Source organism: Grus americana, chromosome 17, assembly GCF_028858705.1.
Source record: "Grus americana isolate bGruAme1 chromosome 17, bGruAme1.mat, whole genome shotgun sequence".
Lineage (NCBI taxonomy): Eukaryota > Metazoa > Chordata > Aves > Gruiformes > Gruidae > Grus > Grus americana.
In genome coordinates, this window is record NC_072868.1 from 261385 (window position 1) to 287780 (window position 26396).

The window sequence follows — 26396 nt, forward strand, 5'->3', positions numbered from 1 at the left end:
CAGCCTGATCCAGTGTTGGTGAGAGCTTCAAGTGGAATGGTGGACAGGAGACCTCCAGTGGCCTCTTCTGAGCAGCCTCAGAGGTCTGCACAGATGGCCTCGGCTGTGCCACTGGCTCTGCAACCACACGCCATGGCCTCCTGCCTCTGTCTGGGGAAGGGGATGAGGTTGGACCTCCAGGCTGTGGCCCAGAGCCTGCTGCTCTTCCTGAGGACCCCTACCAGCATCCCCTTGCAAGCCAGGGTCCCCACTCTGATGTACATGCAGGGGACAGAGCTCCCTACCAGGCTCCTGACAGCGGTCAGCAGCTCCCGGGACAAGGCAGCAAAGGTGCTAAAGGCACTGGCCAGCTGCTCCTCGCCCTCCAGCTGGTAGTTGGCTGAGAACTTCTCCTGAGCAGCAATGTGGGCTTCGAGGTGGCTGATGAGGTCTAGGGGAACATGGATGGTCTCTGGTAAGTGCAAGGGGAAGGTCAGGATGAACACCCAACCTCTGCCTCCCTCCTGGGAGTCACCATGCCCAGTTCTGTTCACGCACCCAAACCAGTTGCTGTGGCCTCCTGCTGCCACCACCACTACCACCCAGCTATAGGGACCCCTGAGACCCACATTCCCTGCTGCAGTCAACCCAATCCATGGCGAGGACTCCCCTCATCCATCCATCCATCCATCCATCCATCCATCCATCCATCGCTGTCTCCCCCCTCCTGAGGCTCCAGTCTGCCCTGACCTTGTCCACAGCTGTGCTCCGCCTTGGCAGCTTTCCTCATCTTCTGCAGCACAGCTCGGTCAGCATCCAAGGCCTAGAAATGCAGAGGAGATGGTCACTGACTACATCCATACGTGCATTTCTGTAACCCACAGGGCTTAGCACAAGCCTCAGCATCCTCAAGCTGGACTGTCCTGCCAGCAGGTAGGTGATGATCTAGCGGCAGTAGTCCATGTATATCTTAAGTAACTACAAGCCTTCCTGATATTCTTCTGAAAGAAGCATTAAGAGAGAACTGGAAAATATATTAGAAAAAGGAACATACAGCACTGACAGAAAACGTGGATTTCAGTGGCAAGAGACTGCTAGTTACAAATTGTATTTCCATCACTGTCAGTGTCATTCCTGGGCTGAGAGGAGGAGGCGTAGGTGGCTAAGGCATGTTTGGAGGCATCTAAACTCTTTGCCTGTGAGAGACTGGATTACAGATGTTATTTCACATAAGCACTGCTTGGAAGGGTTCTCATGCAATCTCTTGTTAGGAGCAGGATGAGTGTTAATACCAGATCAGGTTGGCTATGCTTTGCTTAGTTGGGCTTTGAAACCTTCCAAGGATGGAGGTCACCTCTCTAGTGACCTCTTGCAGGGCTGCACCACCATCTGCAGAAGAAACTTTTTTCAACACCCAACCTGAACTTCCTGAGCCACAAAGTGGCTATTGCTGCATGTTACATCATCTGGTGCTGCCCAAAAGATCTTGACACCATTGCCTATAACTGCCCTTAGATGAGCTGTGGGCTGCTGTCAGACACCCCCTCTTCACCCAGCTAAATCAGCCCAGCTCTACTGCTCTATTACCATCCACTGACCCTCTCTAGTTTCTCCACATCGCTCCTGACTGGGGACAGTGTTTCAGGTGTGACCCATCACTGGACTGATGTGAGCCCTGACAGCTCCCACACTGGGCTGGCCCTGTAGGGAGTGAAAGGGCTTTGCTCCGAGTGTTGTCTTGACAGTGCCAGAGCTCAAAGACAGGCTACAGGCTTTTCAGATCCATAAACACTGATTTGTGGGAGAAAACAGCTCTACAGCAATTTGGAAATGCAAAGAACAGCTCAGGGTGGACTTGCACACTACAGCTAAGGCTATTTAACAGCTGAGTGGTCGAGTGGGTACCCAGGGGAGTGGTACCACCACTGGCTTTTTCCTCCGTTGTGCACCACATCAGACAAGCCACGCAGCTGAACCCGTGTAGTAGGGGAGAATGTGAGTCAGGCTCTGCGTAGGTCAGCACAAGCAAGACTGTGGCATGCAGGGACGTCACCATAAATGTTTAGATACCCAAGGAACAATCGTGCTAGAAACTTATCTGCCTGCACGTTTCAAGATTTCAGTGCAGCAGGGACGTTGCAAACTTGAATTATGGACCCCAAAACAGGAGTTGCCAGACTTTCTGCTCCTGAGAGAAGAGCTGCCACCCACAACTCTTAGCACCTGCACAGAATCACAGGATCACAGATTCACAGACTGGTTGGGGTTGGAAGGGACCTCTGGAGACCATCTAGTCCAGCCCCCTGCCAAAGCAGGATCACCCAGAGCAGGTCGCACAGGATCGTGTCCAGGCGGGTTTGGAATCTCTCCAGAGAAGGAGACTCCACAACCTCTCCGGGCAGCCTGTCCCAGTGCTCGGTCACCCTCAGAGGGAAGAAGTTTTTCCTCATGTTCAGATGGAACTTCCTGTGTTCCAGTTTGTGCCCGTTGCTCCTTGTCCTGTCACTGGGCACTACTGAGAAGAGTCTGGCCCCTTCCTCTAGACACCCACCCTTTAGATATTGATAAGTGTTGATCAGATCCCCTCTCAGGCTTCTCTTCTCCAGACTAACCAGCCCCAGCTCTCTCAGCCTTTCCTCACACAAGAGATGCTCCAGGCCCCTCATCATCCTCGTAGCCCTTGGCTGACTCATGCTCATGCAGCTTCTTGTCCAGCCCAGTTTGGGACTGAGGTTTTCCAGCCAAGTCCTCAAATAGAGATCCCTGGGGCAATTAACATAGGACCAGTAGGACTATGCTCACACCAAGCATTGGAAATCCAGGGACTCCAGTATTGTGGTTCAAAGAGATCTCCATGAGCCAAGGTCAGAAAGGCAGTGGTGGGATAGGGCACCTGAAGCATCTGACCATTGTCCTTTGGCAAAGCTGTTGGAGACACTCATACCCTTATGTTCAGAAAATGACTTTAGGTTAATCCAGGACTCCAAGGACTAACACATCCCCCTCACAACCATATGGCTACTGTGAGTGCTGCCATGAGGCAGGCACAGTACCCTCCTGGGCCACAGCTCCCTGCAGCTGTCTGAGCCATTGCCATGTGGGATTTATCTCGCTAACCTTAGGCATCCCTTCACCCTTCTTCAGGTGAAGCCCTTTAGGCTTAGGTGAAGCCCATGTCCCTTGCAGAGGCTCCACCAGGGCAACTTTCCCAGTTCCAGATATCTCTCATCTCCTCAACCCTACAGCAGATTTTTAGCCACGCAGTTGGACACAACTTCTTCCCTTACCTGTCGACCCTTGTACATGGCACATGGAGGGAGCAATGTGGAGCCTGCTGCCGCTGAGACCCTGGTCTCCAACCTCCTAGTGGCCTCCAGAGACTCTCCCCCTCAATCTCCTCTGCTGCTGGGACACACCCAGACCAGGACAGCTGTCTCCTTCCCAAAATGTCCCTGGGGCCTGCCCAGGTCCCTTGTGATGCCAGTTGTGTTTATACTTCATCTTTTACCTGAAATTCAGCTCTCCACACACAGATGCTCAAACCTCCCACATCTGTGGCCTTCCTCTTTCTCCTGACAATCCCCTCCCTGAAGGTGTCACCTTGGTCCACAAGTGACTCATCCCCACCTTTGGGACCATTCCCTGCCTGCTGGGCCAATGCTCTCGGGCCAGGCTTCCCCGCTTCAGAGGAGCAGCACCAGGGTGGGACTGCTCCATGGCATCCCAGAAGCCATCACCAACAGGCACCCCCACCTCCCCGGGCTGCCCCCATCCAGTGAGCACAGCTGCAAGAGGCAGCACTCCCTCCAAGGATCATGAAGTGTGTACGAGTACAGTCGCTGGCCACAAGGCAGGAAATTACATATCTGGCACTTGGCACAGGAAACCCCAAGCTCCCTTCCCTGCCTGCACTTCTACCTGCATCCGTTTGCCTTGCAGGCACGGATCTAGTTCTGCACTCAGCCGAGATGTGCGACTACCCCTTTGGGGACCTGCCTCCAGCAGTGAAAAACCAGCTGACATCCTCTGTCCTCCCCCTGCAGCTCAGCACTCCTTCCCTCTGCTGCCCATGCCGCTGCCAGGCTCGGCACACACCGCGCCAGGGCTCTCCTTGCTCGGGGACCGGCTCTTGCTTTGTTTACTGCTTTACCCCACACTGGTGCTGCTCTCTGTTACAAGCAGGCACCTGCTGACCGCTGTTTGCATGCACGAAGATTCTTTGCTGTACAAAGTTCTCCACGCCATCAATAAAAGCTGACGGCTGAACCACTGCAGAAAGTCACTGTCACTGGTATTTCTGCCTTTCAGAGGTGAGACCAAGGAACGGAAGGACCCTGTGACTCCAGCTTTTCCAGATCTGGTTTCATCCCTATCTGTGATTGCCAGGGTGCTGGAGTCACAGCACACTTCTTCTTTCTCAATAATTTTCAAGAGTGCAGAAAAACTCAGATTGAGAGCGACCGTCAGTTCACATCATCTGATCATCTGAGCAGACGTGGCATTAACTCTCACACGACAACATTAGAGGAGCCTATACCCTGTGTGGGACTGGGCGGTTTCCAGAAAGATGTCCAAGCTGCGTTTAGAGAGCATGTAGACCAAGCATTCTCTACACCTTTTGGCCACATACACCAGTAGTTCATTAAGTCACAGCTAAAATAGTGCAACTAATTTCTTTTTTCATTTCAGTTTCAGCTTTTGCTCCCAGCTGCAGGATCTTGCTTGCCCTTCTCTAGCACCGGAGTCTTCCTCCCAGTGAAAGCACATAGAGGTGGCAGCTAAGCTACTGCACAGGTCAGAAGGAATTAAGTCCCAGGCGAGAGCCTGGTCAGCATCACCTGGCTGCATGGTGAGAGTGTGTCAGGCTCAGAGAGGAAGCGAGACAGAGGCAGCGCTGATGCAGGCAGAGAAGGACCTTCCTCTAGAACAGGCAGCTCCTGCTGACACCAACACCCAAGCAAGAGCAACTTGGGATACCCCATGATGTTGGAATTTCTCCTTGCTATCTGCTGAGCCCAGCTCTGATCTGCACCCAAAGATGAAATCATCTCCCTGTGTCTCCTGGCTTACACAAGTGCTGCTACCTGGCTCGCACCACCGCTCCCTGCTTTCGCTGCAGCAAATCCCCTGCAGACTGTAGTGGGGGCTGCTGCCGCGCAGCACCAGGAGCGTGTCCTGAGTTTTACGTCCACACTGACATGCAAGTCCCAAGCCAGGAGCGCTGCAGACATGAAAAGGTTCAGCAGTGTTTCTCTCTAACCACAGCTTCCTGATGTAGCAGCTCTGTTTTAAAGGACTGAAGTTTTAGCTTTGCTTGGAGTGCAAATGATAGAGTAACAGTTGGAAATTAAGCAACACAAGGAAATTGCCCCATGCCCAGAGGGTCCTGAGCAAGCCCTGGCCTTTGCGGGACTGAGAAGAACAAAACCCAGTCACCACCACTGACAAAATGATCTACAGGAGCACAGCTCCCCATCTGCTCCTGCGCTGGGGCAACCCAGGGCAGTGCGGCAGTCACAGCCCACAGACATGCCCAGATAGAGTCCTGGGCACCATCCCCTCATCTGCTGGGACTACAAAATAATGAGACAGGTGACATGATTGTGGTGCACTTTGGCTGCTCCCAGCACGCTTACCAGACCCACCAGGAGGAGGCACCAAGAGGCTTGGAGCCCTCTGGACCACCATACGGAGAGTCCCACCACAGTGACAACATCTCATGGATATTTTCCACGGGGGGGTGGGGGGCTGTCAGGACCTTGATTTGTCCAGGAATAGGCCCGCGTGATGGTTACACTATAGTGGCTGTAGTTTTCAGCTACATTCCAAGGCGAGTATAGGTGGGTGGTGGGATGCTCTCGGTAGGAAGCCTGGACCCTCCACTGAGCTGATCTTATCCTCACACACAGTCTTCCTGGGGCATTAAGTTCTGATGTTTGCTCCCTCGCATGCCAGCAGCATGCAGCAACCCCTTCCCCTCCCGCACCTGATGATGCCTATCAGGGTCTTCTGGCTTTTGCCATTGGTCAGAAAACAAAGGCATTTGGCCCAAATAAGCTTTGCATCGGATGCTGTGCTCAGCAGCGAGATCTCACCCCAGCTCTATGAATTTTTGGAACCATTCATGCATTTGGGCTCCAAACATCCCACATCAGCATATCCCACAGCTTAACTCTGGACAAGTGAGGAAACCTGCTGCCCCCAAGAACTTCTTTTCGCTTTTTTGTTTTGCTTTTAGTTTGATACTTGTCTGGTCAAAGGGTTCTCTCCTTTCTTTACCGTTTGGTGTCAGCCACAAAGCCTCTCCCCCTTTGCTCTTGTCCCCACCAACTGATGCCTGTCGCCTGGCCACCACGACCCGTCACAAGCCTTTGCCAAACACTGACTGTTTTGCAAACACCCGAACACACTTGCACCACTCTCCATTCACAGTGACAGACAATATGGTGATGCCTGAACTGGGGTTCAGATCCTGCAGGACCTCAATGGGAACGGCCCTCCCAGGCCCTCGGGGTGCGCCCCCGCAGCCCCCGCCCCTGCTCACCTCCTCCAGGCTGTTGGCAGTGGCCTTGCAGCGGCCCATGTGGCTCACGAAGGCAGAGGTGGTGGGCGAGCTGAGGTCCTCCTGCACCTGCCGCACAAAGTCGCACACCGAGATGAGGGCCGCCATGGTGCCGTGGTGAGGTGGCGCCAGGAAGGGGAACTGCCGGCCGTCACCGCAGTCACACCAGGGCTGGGCAGGGGGCTGGGGTCATGCTGCAGCCAGCAGTGAAGGCAGGATGGAGCCCCTCGCCTTGCACACCCACACCCTGAACAAACACGCACACGCCCCAGTGTGCACACACTGACACACACCCGCGCACCAGGCACACAGCAGCACAGCTACAAATCCTGCAATTATAAGCTGAAATATTTTGAGGAAGTCTGAGGCAGACACGTTTTGAGTCACAGGGAGCCCCAGCCTGGTGGTGTGGTGGAAAATGTAGCTGAGCATGGCTGCAAGAGCCAAGGAGCCGCCTGGTGATGTGCACCAGGCGAGCTGGGGTGTACTGAGCTCGCTGGCATGGACCCGTCACTGCTGGGGTGCACCAGGTGTGCTGGTGTGCACTGGGCACTACTGGGGTGCACTGGACACCGTTTGGGAAGGCAATGTCTCACGCGACAGGCTCTACAGGAAGCCGGGGGCGACACAGCACTGTGGCAGCCCAGGGCTCCGCTCTACCCCCATGCGGGTGCTGCGTGACCTGAGCCCCTTGCAGCCTGTTTTGCTCCCCCTGCAGCCAAGGGTGCCCTGGGGACAGAGGGCTCCCCCTTTGCCATTCTGGGACCCCCACCCAGCAGCTGACCTCTGGCCCCCCGAGGGGAGCACCGCATCTGCCCCACACTCACTGCTGGCTTCAGGTCCAGCCAGAGTCCTCACTTGCTCCTCACCTGCCTGCCTGGCTCCACCGAGCCAGTTTTCTTCCCAAAACTTACTCTATTCCTGCCCCATTCAAAAGACAATCAGGCCGCTGTTTTCACTGTAAAACCCTGTTGTCAGTTAATTTCTTCGGAAACACAATGGTCCCTCTGAACATCATTTCCTGCACCAGGATGAGACCCCTCAGAAGGAATCTGTCCTGTCAAAACTCAGGGTGAAGCAACTCCACTTGAGATCAGATCATGTCAGGGCTTGTCTGTGCGGAAGACAGGAACCCTGGGGCACCAGAGACCATGCTGAGAACAAGTCTCATTTAATTTACATCAGCCCAACACCACGATACAGTCATGCTGATGACCCCATGCTGATGTCGCAGCGCTGTGCTATCTGGGAGTAAGGGCAAAGGGGCATCAGCAAGGACTGCCTGCAGCAGAAAGCAGCTGCAAAACACAGGCAGCATCAGAGACAGCAGCCAAGGAGTTTTTACTCCTGTGGAAATGAAGAGCCAAAATGAAGTCTGAAGCCTGAATCCAACCCAGCACATGCAGGAAAAGCTAGCAGCTTGTAAGGAGTGATAACCAGAAACTCCATGTCCTGGAGAGTGCTACCACGTCCAGAGCCGACTCCAAGAGCTGTTCCTGTGCTCTTGGCATGGCAGGAAGCTCATGGCCACCTTGGCTCTGTCGTCCTTCTCCCTGGGGAGCCCCATTCAAAGGTCTTCCAGGTCCTACCTCCAACCAGGACCCTCCACCAGACCTGCCTTCCCCCTGCACACAATGTGTTTTCAACTCTTCAGGCAAAGACCTGGGAAGTGCCAAGTGTTGTCAATCCATGGCATGGATGGCTCTGTATGTCCCCATCTCTGCCAGAATCACTCTCAATGGCAAGAGCTGGTTTCAGCTGCCATGTCTGTGGGGACAGCACCAGCAGAACCCATTTTCCCACCCTCCCACGCCAGTCCCAAAAAGAACATTTCTTCCCCAAAGCTATAACTGTCCTTCAAGGAGTTTGCCTTATTTAGTAGGTTGGTTACTTGATTTCTTAGCACCTCATGGGTATTTAGCATGAAACGTGACTCCCCAAAGAGAGGCCACTTCTGCAGGTCTTTCACTCTGAAGGTTGCTTCTGCACCTGCAGGACTTCCTTAAACTTTCTGGTCCAGTCTTGATTCCTGCAATAATCACCCCATCTTTGAGTCATCCTGTGCTGGAGAGCATTTATCCACTGATGATCTTCTCGCTGATGTATCCAGGCATGGTGTAGATCAAAAGAACCAGGAAGATGGTCAGAACAGCAACAATGAACAGCAAAATTATGTATTTCTTATACCGCTTCCAGATAAAGAACACGAAGGTCTTCATGGGATTCACAAACCAGTTGAAAGAAGTTTTTGGCCGGCTGGAACAAGAAGGGAAGAATAGATAAGCACAGGCTCAATCCACAGAGCAGCACCTTGGTGCCCTGCCACCCTCATGGGCTGCCAGCTCTTCCTGCTGCTTCCAGACAGGATCACCCTAGGGGCTGCAGTAACTACCATGCCCATGAAAGCACTGGAGACAACAGGACCTGAGCCTCAGGACAGCCCCCGCAGAGCTGTTCTGCACCCACGTGGCTAACAGGTCCGTTCACACGGTTAAACCAGAGCCGCCCTTTTTGTACAAGCAATGTTATGGCGTAGCTGCCTTGAGTACCTCACTGAGATCAGCCCTGGCCCAGACGCTGCAGCCACAAGTCCTGCCGGACCCACTCAAGCTCTGGGAAGCCCTGGCAGCCCCAGTCCTGCAGACCCCACGGCTCAGGGCCTCATGGATTACTCTCAGCTCCTGACAAGCAGATGCTCCCTGTCGCCACACAAACAGCTGCTGAAAACATGGCACTGTTCATCCATGTGAAAGGTGGTAACACAGATACTCACCTGGGCTTTTCCAGGGGTTCAGGCTCTTTTCGGCCCAAACCAACAGGACTTTTCTCAGCCTCCTCCACAGTCAGCAGCTGGAACTCTGCTTCCACCTTACCCTGGAGGGGGAACACATCTGAGCCACAACCACACGTGTTGCTTTGCAGACCAGCCTGCTGACCACATGCCCAGCCAGGACTGCATATTTTTCTCCCAGTAGCACTTACAGATGGTCAGAGCAATTAACTTTTCTCCCCAGGCATTAGCTACAGAGTTTCTCACTTTGCAGCCAGCGGAAACCATGGCCTGGCCAGACACTAGCTGTTTTGCAGACGAGGCACTGAATGGCAATGCACTCCCCAGCTATCTGGATTTGTCTGCTGCCTCCCACCCCAGCACTGAGCAAAACTCACCCTTGGGGACAAACAATGGTCCACTAGCAGGGCCACCAGCAGCACATCTGCCCTGGGACAGTTGACACCTGCCTGTCTGGGGTACGCAGAGACCCTAGGACAAGCTTTTGCTGCTGTCCTGTCTAGTTGATGGGGAGCCACGTGCCTCTTGCTTTGCTCCCCTCACTGAGCACTGCTCTACAGGAAGCTCAGAGGAAGACGTGAAGTTGGATACCTGCTGCATGCCACCACTGGCACTTCTGAGTGGATGAAGTATTGGATTTGCAGCAGATGGGACAAGTCTCCAGGACCCTGCACACAGTCCTGGGTAGCTGGGTCATTGCTGCCTCTGTAGGTTAGGTGCATGCAGGACAGGTTGCCATGTCAAGGCAGAGGCAAAACACTCTGCTCACCTGTGCCAGCAGCCTGCCTTACCATCAGGAGGTACTTGTTCCCACTGGGGTCTGTGAACTCCACGTCCTCTGGTCTGACTGAGCTGCTCCACTTCTTCTTCTTCTTCTTCTGCTTGTCCTCCCTCTCCTCTCTCTCCTTGTCTTCTTGATCTTTGAGTTTGATGAAGGGCCACCAGCCCCTCATGCGCTTGTTTCGGAAGATGGAGAAGCGAGGTGTTGCATTCTCCTTGGCCATCTTGATGGTGCAATGCTCTGAGCTCTTGGCTGCCCGTACCATGTCATGCAGCTTCAACTCAATGGAGCCTGCAGGCACAGTGAAGAGGAGAGCTCATGGTGAAATCCTGGGGTCAGTCCCACACACCATTTGGCTTTCTGTCTCAGCCACGCTCCCACCACCACAAGCAGGTCCCAGACGCTGCAATAATCTAGCAGAGTCCTGCACATTTACAGGTGGAGAACCTGAAGCTCAGCATAAGAAAGGACCAGCCCCAGAGTTAGAGACTGAGAAGCAGAAGCCACAGCTCTTGTCTCATCTCTGATGGGGCCAGTCTGGTTTGTGTGTGGTACAGTGGGTTCTTTTCACTCCTTTGCCATGTCCCACTCTGCTCTTTTCACATGTCCAAGCTCCTCTTTCCCTCTCATTCTTGCAAAAGTCAATAAAAATTTGTAAAATCTGGGAAACTCTTTAAAGGTTTCATGCCTGTCTGACATCTGAAACAGCCTCAGTTCATTTCACTGCTTGGCCTTGCGCCCCTGTCCTCCTTGGAAGGAGCTCCAGTCCACTTTGGCACTGAGCCCCTGCAACAAATCAGTCTTACCATGTACTGGTCTGCATTGTCAAAAGCATAGCCAGCAACCAAGGGATGAGGGTGTTCTCCTCTGCTCAGCTTTGGTGAGACTGCATCTGGATACAGTGTCCAGTTTTGGGGTCCCAACACAAGAAAGATGTCAACTAACTAGAGAGAGAGCCCAGTGGCTGAGATGGTCAAGGCTACAGTATGTGCCATAGCAAGATGGGTTGGGAGACCCATGCATGTTCAGCCCAGAGAAGAGAGGTGAAGGGAGAGATCTTACTGCATCTCTCAGCCTAGAGGAAGCAATAGAGCAGATGGAGCTAGACTCTTCTCAGAAGTGGATGATGAAAGCATGTAAGGCTGCTGCAAGTAAAAAAAAATGAGAATTATGAGAACGGTGTAGCCAGGAAAAGGGGCCCAGAAGGGTGCTGGGATCTCCATCCTTGGAGATACTCAAAAGTCACCCAGACAAGGCCCAGAGCAACCTGACCTACATTGCAACTAGCCCTGCTTGGAGCAGGAGATTGCAATAAAGACTGCAGAAGCCCTTTCCTGTCAGAAGTGTCTGGGATTGTACCTGCCAGGAATCGTTGAGATTGCTGTCTAACACTTTTTTCAGTGCCTGAGTAGCATGGCTGAACCAGTCACCATTGGAAGTGCCTCATGGAGATAAAGCCCTTTAAATACACCATGGAAGGTTGACGAATAAAGAGAGTTTTATCCTTCCCAAGAGACAGTAGGTCAAAGGGGCTGCTTTTTAATGGGGAGGCCAAAGTTTGAAGAAGGGAGGGACAAAACTGAACAGAACGTTACAAACTTGGGGATGGCAGCTGAAGCAGGAAAGAAGCAGCAGCGTTTGTGCTAGCGTAGTGTAGGCAGAATCACCACCAGCCCAGCTTCATCACCAGGCCCTGCTGCATACCCAGCTCAACAGGGCTGGTTACTGGGAAGTACCAGAGCAGCGGGGGAGCTCCAAGCCCCCATGCAAACTCAACATGTCTGTATAGGCTCTGCCTATAGCTCACATGTGAAAAACCAGCCCAGGTGACTGCTGAGCTGAAGAGCTTAATCTGATGCTCCTGGCATCCCTTCTCAGAGGGCTGGGAGCCAGGGGAAACACTGCAATACTCCAGCAAGGTGAGGGACAGGCCACCCCACTTCCAGCAGGTCACACCATACCTAGAAAGTCATTAGCTGAAATCCTGTCGTAATCCCAGACCTGGAGGACCAGAACAGCCGGTTCCCGAAATTCTGATTCCTCCACAGAGAAGACAGAGTCCTTCTTCTTGTAGGTAATCTCCTTCTCGGTTGGGAGATAGTTGAAGCGGAAGATGAACCTCCAGTTGAAATTGCCCTCCCCAGTCAAGGAGTTAAAGTGAACATCTGTCTCCTGCTTGTCGTGGTCAAGACCCTTTATCCAGCTGCAGGAGAAACTCCGTTATCTCCTACCCCCTGTCAGCCAGCCCCAAAGGCAGAGCAGAAGGATGGAGGGGCTGAAACCCACAGGGTAGCAGGAAAGGAAGAGTCAAAGAGCCAAACCAGACCAACATCTGACCAACATCTTTGGGGGTACAGCAGTCCATGCAGGGGACTGGAGTGGGGTACCTCATGCTGAGGCAGGGAAGAACAGAGGTTCAGAGGAGGCAGGGAGGGTGCGGGGCAGGGCAGGGAGCAGGACAGCCAGGCTCTGGCCTCCCTCTGGCTCCCTCAGACCTTTTCACGTAGATGTCACTGGAAGGCTCTCCCGTTACTGGGTTGACATCATCAAGGATCACACTGTCCGTGTTCCAGATAATCACACGCAGCTCGTAGCTGTGGGAAGGACACAGGGGTGAGTGAGACACATGCTCTTGCCCCTGGGGCCTGGGAGGGCAGGTCAAGCCCACACCGACAGAGCAGCAGCACTTGAGCTCTCCTAGCATTGTGGTCCCCTGCCAGGGCTCCTCTGGCCAAGCACAGCCCAGCAGTCTCGCTGCCATGCACAAAGCCCTTCCTGGGGTCTACAACTCCACAGGACTAACACCCACCGTCAAAACAGGCAGCTATTGCAAAGTAAATCCCTGGGGTGTGGGAAACCAACCCAGCAAGACCTAGCTATAGGAGCACAGAAAGGCTCAGGCAGGAGGGGACCTCTGCAGTCTCTGCTCCAACCTCTTGCTCGAACTTCATAGTAGATCAGATTGCTCAGGGCCTTGTCTGCATGAGTTCTGAATATCTCCAAGGACAGATATCCCAGAACCTCTCTGGGTCACTCCGTCCCTATCCCAGGGTAGCTTCACTCTCACTGGGGAAATGTTTTCCCTCTATCCAGTTGGAGTTTCCCTTGCTGCAGTTTGTGTCCATTATCTCTTGTCCTTTCATGTGCACCTCTGAGAAGAATCTAGACCCTCCATCTCAATAGCCCCATTAGATCACTGAAAACAGCAGATCTCCTCCTTCAACTTCACCTCTCCAGGCACCCAGAGGACATCTGTCTAATAGCCAAAATAGAGCTAGATGAGTAGGTTTGTATCACCTTCACGTCCAGCCATAGAGAGATTACCCTGCCCTTCACAAACATTTGTGCAGCTGAAGCGCTTATGCCCCGTGCTGATACACCCAAGAGACGATCCCATGGCCAGAGCTGAAGCAGAGAGGAGGGCTGCATGCCAGGCTAGCACAGACTGTCAGCCTGTGCAGGACTCTGTGGCACATCCTGCCAGGCATGGAGAGGGAGAGTGACCCTCCATGCAGGATCACCAGCCCCAGCCCCGCTCCCATGGGTGCTACCTGACAGGCAGTCGTGGCTTGATGTTGACAGGTGGTGGTGCGGGGACATCGTTTGGGAACATGTCGATCCACATGTGCAAGGAGCCCTGACAAGAGAAGACAGCAGAGAGACTTCAAAAGACAGACCACCCCCCAGCTCTTTAAGGAGCAAGGCTTGGTCCTGCAAGGAAAGCTCTCACCAGAAAGCTACTGCTTGGCTCTCTCCATCCCCAGTGCTTCAGAGTGACACGTGACTGGATTTTAGATAGGGAAAAAATGAAAACTACCAAAAATTACTTATTTCCCTCCCCACCTTGCTCCCAAGAAAAACCATTTCAGCTGAACTGAGTGTTTCAGAGGCAAACGTTTCCCTCTGTCTTAACAAGAAGCATATGATGATGCAACACTTCAGCATAACCAAGAAAACTAAAAAGTGATGGGTCTGATCTTCCCCTCCCCACGTGCATTTCCAAAGCCGACCAAAGCCAGAGTGATGGCAGAGCTCTGCTTTGTTGCAAACCCCAGGCACCTGAGGGAACAGGAGGTGTTCAGTGCAGGACATTGAAATGGTTGAGCTCAGATCACTGCACTGCATAAAACTGAGGAGTGTTTCTCCTCTGGCCAGCGGTTACGTCATGCCCCCAGGGAGGAGCCAAGGGGGCAGAACAGGGCTCTGGCAGGGGAGCAAAGCAGCAGCAACAGGGGACAAATCAGAGGAAGAGGCAGGGATAGGCAAGGACACTACCACCCACTGTGGTGCATGGTGGCAGGGCTGAGAAGGCAGAGCAGGTCCCTTGCCACCCACACAGCATCCTCAGCAGAGCAGTGCTACATGGCCTGAGGAGACAGGAAGGACTCTGGGCCACCAGCATTGTGACCACAACATCAATGGACAGAAGTCCCTTGAGGAAAGGGTGTTCAGAAGCACCATGAGAGGTTAGAGGGTGGATCTGAGCAAAGGACACCCAAGGCCAACAGTCCTCACTTCATAGCAGGGCCAGCCATCCACAGACACAGCTCCAGTCGCCCACCCAGGAAAGGGCAATGCATGGGATTCATGCCATGATGAAGAGACAACAGGGGACCAGTCAGGGAGCTGGGAAACAGCTGCCCCAATGGTCCTTCCCCAGAGCAATGTCTAGGCTGGGCAAGGAAACACATCTCACCTGCACGAGCCCAGGGTTCTCTGGGTTGTACAGGGACCGGATCTCCACGTGCTCTGGTACCAGCTTGTACCCGTATCTTGGCATCTCTTCCCAGTGTTGCAGGACGTACAAAGCCTTATGTTCATCATCCGCTGACCAGTTCTCATCTGCCACTCCTCTCTTGTTTCTCACAGAGGTCTCTGCAGCAGGACACAGCCAGGTAGAAGATGAAGGCATCTGGCTGGCAAGAGCCACATCAGGATGTCATTCACAGGCACAAGTAAGGAAAGACAATGGACTGGGCAAACAAGCACCTCCCCCAAAAAACAAAATGGGGAGAAGCAGGAGGGCAAAAATGAAGGGAATGAGTCCAATATGTTGCAGTGATGAGGAAAACTGTAGGCAGGAAGACAAACAAGCTAAGAGAAATAAGAGGAAAAGAGCAAAAAAATAATTTACTATGGCCCTGGGAAAAGGATCCAGGGAACACTGAGGAGGATGTGACATTCTGGGGCAGTTTAAGTCCCCATGTCTCTGTGGCAGATCCATGGATGAGAGGTTTTGCCCTAGAAGTGCTCCAGGAAAGCACCACTTGTCACTTGACAGTGACACGCAGCTGTGCTCTCCATTAATTAACAGTCTGTGTGATTGACTTATTTGGCAGAGTGAAGCCAAATGGCAGTTCAAGACCAAATCCTGCTGGTGGGGAGAAAAGCAGGAACCAACAGGTGAGGACACAATGACCACCCACCCCTGAGTTTATGGAGAGCGTCTGCCCTTGGGAGATCAGCCTGAGACTGAAACCATCCCAAGCAGTGCCTGAGCACAGCTGAGGTTCACAGGACACCAATTGCAGCCACGTTTGAACCAGAGACGGCTCTCAGGGGAACACCAGGAGAGCACCTCCTTTCTTCCTTCCCAGCTACCCAGTGACCTAAGAAAAGGGAAAAAGGGCTTTTGGAAGCTCCTTGCCCTCTCCTGAGCATGATTTCTTTCCCCTTCATGACATAAGCCGCAGAGGCCAGTGGAAAGCTGAGGAACAGCAACACTGAAATAAGCAGAAGGTAAAGTTGGCCACACGTGTAGGTCCTCCGTCTCTGGGCAAGGTCAGACACAGGGATCATCCTTCATACAGGCTACATAGCATTGTCTTGCAGGACCCAGCCATCCACAAGCAGGCCACATCTGCTCCATCCTTTCCTCCAGGCTGGATTCGATTGCACAGGTGTTGGCCACTGGAGGGAATGTGCACAGCAGGGACAGGACTGTGCTCAGGGAAGTTCTCCATCACTGCTGGCAGAGGGCATGAAAGGCTGCAGTGTTCTTGGACATCCATGGCCCTGGCTCAGGGTTTGTAATGCCAGTGAGGAGGAAAGAAAAACAGCAAACAAGAAGCAGAAGCTGCCCACAAGGAGGAAATTAACAGTAGTGAAGAGCAGTGGGGAGTCACCCAAGGCACCAAAAGTCACTAGAAGCAGAGAGCATCCCTGAAGGACAAAGCCAGCTAAAAACAGGAAAGGAGACTGAAAAAGCACACACCACATCTCCCCCCCAAAAAAAGAAGAAAAAATAGTATGCCAGTATCTTGCTGATGGTGGGCACAAGCAGATGGAGGTACAGCTTCGTGCCAGTGTCAGCCACCAGAATGAGCTACACTGTCTCTGGCTGCACAAGCCATCACATCCCCATGCACAACACTGCCGTGCAAGCGGGTTTACTTTGCTCCACCCACTGCCTGGGAAGCCCCTTTGGGACCTAATGGCCTGGACCATGTCTTTCCCCTGTGCAACACCGTCATCTACTGAAACCAGGCCACTGAGCGCCAAAGATGCTCCTCGCAATGACCCGGAAAGCTGGGCCATGCAGGGCACAGAGTGGGGGCAGCCATCCTGGACACTTCAGGGAAGAGAAGTTGTTGGGTTGCAGCCATTGTTCTCCAAGCCCTCTGTACCTTGAGGAAAAGCCTCTGGAGGGACCTTGAATATTTTATTGTCCACTTTGACGTCCTCCTGTCTATACTCTGCTGCAGGGAGCGAGTTTTTCTTGCATAAACTATCCAAGATGTGTGTGGGCTTGAAAGCATCTCGCCACATGTTGTAGCCGTTTCTGCGTGGAAGGGAGAACATTGAGAACATCTTCAGCTTAGACACAATAGGGGTTTTTTCCTAGGCTGTGAAACACCCTGCCTTCCCAACAGCACAGGCTATGCCACCCCTGCTCAGATTGTCACTGGGAAAACCAGAGGCACAGAAAAGCTTAATGAATGAAAAGCTTAAAAGCTCTCCTCCCACAGAAGAAGCCAGGCTTGCACCCCACAGAACTGTTAGCTTCAGAGCAGCAACAGGAGCAATTCCACCTGCAGCTTGCAAACAGGAGAAAGATTTTAGCAGTGCTGGGGACTCAAGTCCATGCCCACAGCTAATTCTCCAATAGCCGTAGGAGTTTACAGAAAACTGGCCAAAGACGCCAGAGAATCCATAATGAATGAGGCCAAAGGAAAATAGATGTCATGAGTCTTGCTGCTCACAGAATTAGATACTGCCAGAGAAACCACCCTACTTTCTGAAAGAGGTCAAACCACATCAATGTCAAGTGAGCACTTTTCTCACAGAATACCAATATGAAAGCATTAAAGAATTTTTTGCTACTGTATGCAAAATATATTAGTCCGCAGTAGGAATTAGAGTTATCACAGGAAGCTGACAGGAGTCTAAAGGAGATGAAGTCATCCGTGTAACTTGCGAATCTGTGGAGCACCTGCTCAAAAGATACTGTGGATGCACGCTCCATCCTGCAAAACTAGAGGTGCTCTGTTACCCACCCAAATGGTAGGCAAGAAGATTGCATCTCATAGCCCTAATGTGTCACACTAGGACCTACATGTCGTACTGAGAAGCCACTCCACAGTTGGCCCTATGCTTGCTGTAGAATCGATTCTCCAAGTCAATCTTGGTCTCCCCAATCAGATCATCAGATCCAACCAAATCATGATCGAATATTGCCACAGTGAGTTCCGATTCCATGGGAAAGGAGACTGTCAGCTCCACAACTCTGGACAGAAGCAGATGGGGAGAGTGCAATTAGCAAAGAGGATGGAAATAAAACACATGCTTTGCTTTGATCATCCTACACATTTAAGAACTGTATTTAACAACTCCAAGACCTCTGATAGAGTTTGGTTCTCCGTAAGTTCAGTGTGTGCAGTTTTTCAGTGCATGCAGTTTTCAGCATACATGTTCAAAGGAGTTACTTTTCTAGGAATGTATGCCTTGAATAGAGGTCCTGGAGCTACGGAAAAAGCTCTCCAATGCTCTATTGCTGCTTGGCTTGCTGCTTTGTCTGTTAAATCAGGCCCTTCAGAATGCTCCCCTCCTAACCGAAAACACTTATGGCTCCTGTGTAGCCAGAGGCAAGAGACATGCCTAGGACCTTTGTGTTACAGCGCAAGATTCCCCATCAGAAAGTGAAGACCACACATGCTGGGCCACAGCCTGAGCCCCAGATTTGCACTATTCCTATTAAACTTGCTAGAAGAAAATTTCCTGCGTACTCTCCAAACACAGGATTGAGCTGCTTTGGAATGTATCGCTCCTTTGTGTCCTTCTGCTCCTGCCCGACAGTCACCACCACGTACGGGTCTGCCTTGCCATTGGGGTCTGCTGGAGACAGGTTCGTAGCCTGTAACACACAAGAGGTACTGCCATACATCAGCTGCAGAGAGTACCCTCCACAGGCCTGAGACCACCCAAGCCCCCTGGTCGGGCCCCTCCAGCAGTGAAACAGGCACCTGTTCCCACGCAAATCCCCACTCAACGAGCCACCGATGTCTCCAGCTGTCAGCCCACTCACTTGCTCACTGTCTCAAGGCAGATGAGAGGAGCTAAGAAATGCCCATCTGGATTTTTAGCACCTCCTGACGCTACAGAGCATGGAAGGCTCCCCATGGACAAGATGTAGCTGACTTCCACTGGGCTGGCAGAGCCTTCAAGCCAGCATAGAGCTCTTCACAAGTGCCACTGCTCATATTTACTAAGCAGAGAATGGCAGGAGGTCCATAGAGAGGTAGCATTACTGCCACCATCACCAGAGACTTACCTTAACGATGTAAACTCTTACAAGAACTTTGATGGGTCTGTTCCTTGGAACGCCCTGGGAGACCTTGGGCTCTGTGCCGGCTTCCTCAGTGGGGTAGACGTAGAAGGAGCCCTGCAGAAAAGACATTGCAAGTAACAACCAGATACAAAAAAGAGTATCTTGGATGGGATTGGAGCCACCAAGACCAGCTTCACCTGCCAACTGGAAAATCAGAGCCACTGCCCCATGCAGACCACAGACACCCTGTGCCCATGGGGACACTCCTTTCTCCTTTCCAAAGGCACTGTCATGTCCACATGACAGGCAGTCCATGCTTGCAAGTTAGGCTGCAGGCTGTCAGACCACTGCCAATGCCAGATCTGAACATCTCCAGGCACTTTGGATTGCCAAAGGCAGGGGGCACCAACAGTTTTCTAGGGACCTTCTTAAATCAACTTCTGTAGTTGACATTTCAGTCTTCAAGAGCTCCTGGGTGGGAAGACGATGCCTCTTTTAAACAAGTTTTACTTATTTTAAAACCAGTGAAGCTCACTAATTCTTATTTGCATACTCAACATACCCAGAGGCCCCAACTAGAGTGAGTCCTTTATTCTTCGTGCTTTCTCCTTGCAAGAGCTAAAAAATCTAAATCAGGTGCATTTATCAACTTACAAAGGAGCACAGTACACAATTGCTTCAACAGGCACCAACGGTACCCTGGCCATGCTGCACCATGGCCTCACATCACCTTGCACACACATACACTCTCCAAGGCTTTGCTGGTGTTGGCACGCTCTGAAATGCAGGTTGTCCTAAGGATTTTCTTCCACATGCAGCACAAATGTCATTGAAATGATACAGTACCTTGTACTTCCCCACAAAATGTTCATCCTCATTTCCATCTTCATCCTCATTTGCTTTGCCACGATGAAGAGGAAAAATACACAGCCAGTCTTCAAAATTATCAAACTCATTTTCCAGCTCAGAGTTGTAGATCTGAAATAAGTAGAAAGTAATTTTGGGCCTTTTCCTGCCATCTTAAATGGGAGGAGAGTCAGAAAGACCATCCTTTCCCTGCTTCAACCATTTCACCTGGTCCTACCTTACCCCTGTATTAGTCAGTGCAGGGTGTTATGGTTTTCCCTGATCCCCCCCAGGTCCATCCTCAGATGTGCACACACATCCCAGCTTGGCTCCAAGGTCTCACTAGCTGTTTCAAAGCCCAGCAATGATGGGGGCCCAGCACACACTGCAGGTTCTCCTCCCAGTCTAACCTCCACTGCAGGGAGGTGAGGACAGCATGAACAAAGGGCTGGGGTTGAAAGAGGCCAGATCTGTCACCCCGATAATCACCTGAAGGGTGGCGATGAGCTTCCTCTTGGGTCGAGCAGGTTCAGCTTCAATTACTGCCTCATCTTCAGCTTCCATGTCAATGGAGGATGCATTTAAATTCCCTCCATCTAGAAATGGCAATAGGAGATTAGGAAATGCTCTGCTGTCTCCCATCATCTCAAGTGTCTGTCCATGAAATGACCCCAGCAACAGCTTTCACTTTCACCTAGGGCTTTGACCTGTGCCCAGGTATCTGGAGCTATTGCTGTCTGTAACAGGTGTCCTTACGGCATCTCAGGTTTCCCAGCACAGCATGACTGGACGGGTGGGGAGACAAAATTTGGCACAGACTTGCCTGCCTGCATGGCTGTTGTTTAGGAAGGAAGTGGGCAGAGACCAAAAGGGGGAAGGTGGCTGGACCAGCCCACGAGTGCTGTCAGGGAAGGCACAAATGAGAGCTAACCCTCTTCTTTGGATGGATGCTTATCTGATAGACTGCTGTTTTGGGTGCATGTCTAACTGAAGCATCACTACCACTTTGGGCACAGGCAGCTGTGCATGGAGAGAGCACAGCCAGACCTTTCCTGGGGCACCAGCAACCCAAGGACAGAGAGGGTGCCTCCTTGATCCATTTCCCAAAGAACCCAGATCCCTTGAGCACTAGCGGCATGCGGGTACCCTCCAGCCCCCTCCTTAAGTAGGATTTACATAATTTCTATACTTACTGTCTCACCCCCCCAGGTAATTGCTAGGCAAGTCACTGCTTACACCACCTGGGCATACAGCTGTAACACTGTTCTCAGATCATCTATTATTGCTGTCTTTCTGTTACCTCGTAGTGAATCCTGTAACCCAGATGCATATCCCACATGCACAGTGATGCCCAGCTCCTGGACAGTTTTGCCTCTCCACCACCCTCTCACTGCATCCCAGCTTTGCTTCCCACTCTCACCCTGACAATCCCATGATCCTTGCAGCTGATTTTTCTGCGGGTTTTTGCTCACTCAGGAAGGCTCTTGCTTCAACACAATTTTCCAAACTTTTCTGAGGCCAAGTTTGTTGTTTTCAACTTGAATTAACCTTTGTTAGTCCTTGCCAATGTTTCCAGTCTCTCTGCTCCCTTTTGTGATGTTTTTGCTGACTGTTGCAAAGCTGTTGCCTGCTCAGACCCCATTCCCACAAGCCCAGCACCCTGTGAGATGGTGTAAGTCCTGGCTCTGCCCACAGAATAGCTGGGTATTGCTAGAGAACTCACCTGCATCATTCAGGTCATCATTCTCAGCATCTTCCTCATCACTGCGTGTCTGAAACACATACAAATAGTCACTCCACATCCCTGACAGCAAAGGCTTCCCCATCCAAGCACAGGACACTGTCAAAGCTTTCCTGCCAGCAGAGTCAGCAATACCTAGTCTGAGATCATTTAGCACTAACATCATTGCAGGAGGGTATCCAGTGAGTGCCTTCATGACCTTTATTTCTCCCCAGATCTTCCTGCTGGCTTTTTTGACTGGGATTTAAGGGACACAGGGTAAGGAAGGAAATTTGGGGCAGACCTGCTCCCATAGTACACCCTGGGAAGACAGCCAGGACAGAGAGTAAGCAGCATGAAAGCCCCTGCTTTGCACCTAAAATCTGCAGTGTCACATTTTCAGGAGTGCCTCAACAAAAGCCCGGTCACATTCTCAAAACCACTTGGGCACCTAGCCTCAGGGATGCTTCAACATCCATTGCCTGCTGAAATCAGTCCACCTGCTGCATGCTTGCTACCTAGCTACCTTAAGTGAACTTGACACATAAAAGCCCACGTCTTCCTGCAGATCCACACCAGGAGGGCTCCTATCACACTCAGTATTGTTGAAAACATCTCCTCAAGCCAGTGCAGCCGCTTTTCCACTCTGCTGGCAGCTGTCACAAGAGATTACCTGGTTATACAGGTCCTTCAGGGATTCGTAGTACTTGGACCACCAATCCAGTTCTTCCAGCTCTGGTTTTTCCTCTTCATATTCATCCTCTTTCTTTACAAGCTTCTTGATAGGAATTTTCTTCAAAGGAGCCTTAGAAGAACAGAGAAAGAGTTCAGAGGGAGGAAACGACCACCCAGGACACCCATGCAACCTTACTCTAGTGTCCTGGGAGCCTCTGGCAGAGGCTCAGCTTTCAGGCAGAGCACAGGAGGTACAAAGTGAATCCTGTAGCCCCAGGTTTGTGTTTTGCTGCAAAAGCAGCAGTTTTCAAGGCACAAGGCAACACGGAGCCCAGACATGCAGCAGTGCTCATGGACAGGCAGGGGAGAGGAGTGTTTGGGTCGAGAGCAAAAACTGGTGGTTGAAACCTAACTCTGAACTTCTGAACTTTCTTTTTTTGATTGTAACCTTCAGTTTGGCTTTCCAAACTTCAAAATTTGCTGAGCCCAACACATCACTCACCTTCACAAGACTCAGGGGGTGAGTGCTGGGACCTGGGTCACCAGCTGCTGGGCCAATGTTAACCACAGTCTGAGAGGGAAGATGCTGGGATGAGACTTTCCGAGCTGAGATGAAGAGAAAGAGCTTCATGTTTCCATGTATTTATTTCTGCCCACCGCTTCCTACTTTTTGGCCAGTTGTTATTCCACAGGAAAACCCTCCCTGTTACCCTACTACAGGGTGATTGCTTTTCAAGCTTTTGATAGCAGACCCTGCAAAAATAGTATTGAAAATCCAAGTACAGAGCTGAGACCACCATCAACATGCTTGTTGCTGACTCCCAGGAATTCAGATTTATGAGATACACCTTTCCTACTTGGAAATGACCACAAACAGATCAATCCTTTGCTTCTTCCCCTTTGTGCTGTATTTATTTATACACTTCCAGATCAGGAGCTCTGGCTGTCGCTATCACAGAGCTATTTAGTGAGTCCGTTACCCAATGAACAGGCCTTGACCCAACGATGTGAGAGAAGCATAAACCTTTCAATCCTTGGTCCTCGTGAACCAGCTCCCTAAAGCCTGGTGGAGGTCTCACTGCCCAGCTACGCAGACAGTTGAAATAGGTGAATACAATAGTCCTTTCCAGGCCAAACATCTCTGATCCTAGACACAAACTTTCCGCAGAGATTGGTTACTGTTTAGTATCTAGCCCCAGCTAAATGTCCTGCTGGACTAAGATGTCTTCACGAGCCAGTCTCCCTCCTCTAGTTTCTACAAACGTAAGGCAAACAGTGACCCCAAAGAGATGCCACATCCAGATGAACAGTCCCGCTGGTGTGGTGGGGAGGCAAATGTTAACCTAACCTTGGAGAAAACAGTCTGCAAATTGCCCTTTGCCATCCCCAAAGAGGGATGCCAGCCCTTATGCAGCACTCCGTCGCTTGGCTGCTGCTGCTTCCCAAACACCGGTCTGGAGCCAAGCACTACAGACCAGGAACACAACCTGCCTCCAACCCTAACCTGCACCACACTGTGCTTTTGCTGGGCATCTTAAGGGTCTTGGAAGGGGACGTTGCTGCCTGGCTAGGAGGTAGCAGAGGGGTCAGGGATCTCTGCCACTGGCAAAACCTGCCTGCTGCCTCCATGGGAACCTCGTCAAGTAGCTTACCTTTGGGCACGTATTCTGGTTCCTCCTCCAGCTCTCTGGGAGAGAATTTCATCACATCAGACACAACATGGGTACCCACCACCACAGTGCGCCCAAACGCCCGCTTTTCCACCACAAAGATGCTGAGGGGAGGGTGCAGGTAGACCTGCTCCGGAAGCTCCTGCAAAAAACAGTGCATAGTGTTTGCAGGAGCAAGGGTGATACTCATGGCAGCTTGACCACATGCAGGGAGGTCTGACGACACCTTGCAGTTCTGCCCAAAACCCAAAGCCTTGCAGAGACAGGTGATGGCTGAGACTGCTCTTGGTGGGCAATTTCACAAAGGTTTTGATCTGCAGCTGAACCACGTGACCACGGGGGAGCGAAACCCCAGGGCAGCTCCCCTCCTGTTACCTTGCTGCATCCAGACAGGTAGGTGCAGGATGGCCACAGGGCACCCTGGCATGGCAGGACCGCCCTTCCCACTCACCACATCCATGTATCTGACCAGCTCGGTGAAGTTGGGGTTCTCTTTGTAGGCCACAACCACTTCCGACTCCACCTTCTTGCCAGCACATTCAATGATCACCTGAGGCTGATCCACCTCAAACAAGTTCACCCGCTTCAGGTCCCGCAGGCCCCAGAACAGGATCTGAAGCACAACACGAAGCCACTGGGCTGCTCAAGACATGCCAGGTATGGCACGGCCACACAGCCTGCAAACCTGCCCAGTGCTGCCACCCCCTCACCCTGCAGGACACAAACCCCAAGAGAGGCATGAGGCCACTCTCCCAACCCAGCCACCCAACAGCTCTGGCTGTTAAAACTGCTCAGATGGTTGCTCCCTCATGTCAAGCACCTCCATGGCTGGCATCTGCTCAGGCCTCAAAGGCATATTTCAGCTCCAAACCCAACTCCCTCCCCAAACCTTTGCCCTCTGCACAGGCCAGCTGTGCTGTCCACCTGGGGCAGCCCAGTAGAAGGCAGCACACCTCTATGCGAAATTCCTTCAGCACTGGGCGGATGCCCTCAGGGATGATGAACCGTCCAGCATGGGGATCTCCCAGGTAGTCAGGTTCCTTGGGCTCCACATCCTCGGGCACTGACGGCTGAACAGGGGGAGCCAGTGCACGCAGAATTAGACTAGTAGGGGTTGGAAGGGACCTCTGGAGATCATCTAGTCCAACACCCCTGCCAAAGCAGGATTGCATCCAGGCGGGTTTTGAATCTCTCCAGAGAAGGAGACTCCACAACCTCTCTGGGCAGCCTGTCCCAGTGCTCGGTCACCCTCAGAGGGAAGAAGTTTTTCCTCATGTTCAGATGGAACTTCCTGTGTTCCAGTTTGTGCCCGTTGCCCCTTGTCCTGTCACTGGGCACCACTGAGAAGAGTCTGGCCCCTTCCTCTAGACACCCACCCTTTAGATATTGATAAGCCTCTCAGGCTTCTCCAGACTAACCAGCCCCAGCTCTCTCAGCCTTTCCTCATACAAGAGGTGCTCCAGGCCCCTCACCATCCTTGCAGCCCTCCAATGGACTCTGTCCAGTAGTTCCCTGTCTGTCTTGAACTGGGGAGCCCAGCACTGGACACACAACTCCAGATGTGGCCTCACCAGGGCAGGGTAGAGGGGGAGGAGAACCTCCTTCGACCTGCTGGCCACGAGGGCACGCTGCTGGTCATGGAGAGCTGCTTGTCCACCAGGACTGCCAGGTCCTTCTCTGCAGCGCTGCTTCCCAGCAGGTCACCCCCACCCTGTACTGGTGCCTGGGGTTATTCCTCCCTGGGTGCAGGACCCTACACTTGCCCTTGTTGAATTTCATTTGGTTCCTCTCCGCCCAACTCTCCAGCCTGTCCAGGTCTCGCTGAATGGCAGCACAACCTTCTGGTGTGTCAGCCACTCCTCCCAGTTTAGTATCATCAGCAAACTTGCTGAGGGTACACTTTCCCCTCATCCAGCTCATTGATGAATATGTCAAACAAGACCAGACCCACTACTGACCCTTGGGGCACACCACTAGCTACAGGCCTCCAGCTAGACTCTGCGTCACTTATTGCAACCCTCTGAGGTCTGCCATTCAGCCAGTTCTCAACCCACCTCACTGTCCAATGAAATGGACACCAAGCAATGAAAGCCATTTCTACTCCATGCCATGCCCCCTCTCCCTCCCCTCTTGATCTGTGCTCAGAGGCTGTCCCTGCAGCCTCCCTTCACTTGAAAGCCAGGTGTGGCTTTCAACAGGGAATCTTCTGGTGGGCCCCATGCAGCCAGCTCCTCATCCACACAGCACTCCCCAGAGACCTGGCAACCACATGCAGCTTCCTACAAGCCCGTTACCTCCAAATAGCCACTGTAATCCAGCTCAATCAGCTCAAAAGTGGCAATCAGCTCTCCCGCTGCTTTGGTGCCTTTGTAGAAATCGAAGAACTGCAGGGCAGGTTTGGTGTACTGCTCATCAACCAGCTTCACCTGTGGGACAGCAAAGGCCTGGCCAAGGAACTCGGGGGAGCCCTGTGGAAAATAGGGGAATGGGTCAAAGCATCGCTGTGTTATCTCACCACCTCAGAGAAAAGACCACCACTACTTCCAGCCAATCTGGGACAGCACAAGACCACTCTTCTGCCCTTGCTATCCTCTGCTTTGATCTC

At 52.2% G+C, this 26396-nt stretch overlaps 2 protein-coding genes across 6 annotated transcripts in view; both read right to left on the bottom strand.

Annotated features, from left to right (window-relative positions):
- LOC129214453 (arf-GAP with SH3 domain, ANK repeat and PH domain-containing protein 2-like) overlaps positions 1–6941 on the bottom strand; it is a 28681-nt gene extending 21740 nt beyond the window's left edge. The window contains exons 1-3 of one of the 3 annotated variants that reach the window (XM_054846049.1): positions 6524–6941; positions 730–802; positions 285–430 (exon numbers count right to left, since the gene is read on the bottom strand). In XM_054846049.1, coding sequence (XP_054702024.1) covers positions 285–430; positions 730–802; positions 6524–6649 — 345 coding nt within the window. In that variant the 5' untranslated portion in view covers positions 6650–6941. Of the gene's footprint in view, positions 1–284; positions 431–729; positions 803–6523 lie in introns of those variants that run through there. The other 2 variants (XM_054846050.1, XM_054846051.1) reach the window with 2 other exon arrangements.
- A 751-nt stretch (positions 6942–7692) lies between these two features.
- LOC129214452 (fer-1-like protein 4) overlaps positions 7693–26396 on the bottom strand; it is a 46859-nt gene continuing 28155 nt past the window's right edge. For 2 of the 3 annotated variants that reach the window (XM_054846047.1, XM_054846045.1), the window contains exons 26-45: positions 26086–26259; positions 24745–24861; positions 24243–24404; positions 23774–23933; positions 22624–22727; positions 22120–22251; positions 21450–21498; positions 20216–20322; positions 19727–19858; positions 18884–18994; positions 18339–18466; positions 17669–17839; positions 16740–16894; positions 14810–14988; positions 13665–13750; positions 12609–12707; positions 12075–12316; positions 10124–10404; positions 9315–9415; positions 7693–8797 (exon numbers count right to left, since the gene is read on the bottom strand). In XM_054846047.1, coding sequence (XP_054702022.1) covers positions 8617–8797; positions 9315–9415; positions 10124–10404; positions 12075–12316; positions 12609–12707; positions 13665–13750; positions 14810–14988; positions 16740–16894; positions 17669–17839; positions 18339–18466; positions 18884–18994; positions 19727–19858; positions 20216–20322; positions 21450–21498; positions 22120–22251; positions 22624–22727; positions 23774–23933; positions 24243–24404; positions 24745–24861; positions 26086–26259 — 2871 coding nt within the window. In that variant the 3' untranslated portion in view covers positions 7693–8616. The remainder of the gene's footprint in view (positions 8798–9314; positions 9416–10123; positions 10405–12074; positions 12317–12608; positions 12708–13664; positions 13751–14809; positions 14989–16739; positions 16895–17668; positions 17840–18338; positions 18467–18883; positions 18995–19726; positions 19859–20215; positions 20323–21449; positions 21499–22119; positions 22252–22623; positions 22728–23773; positions 23934–24242; positions 24405–24744; positions 24862–26085; positions 26260–26396) is intronic. The other variant, XM_054846048.1, reaches the window with a different exon arrangement.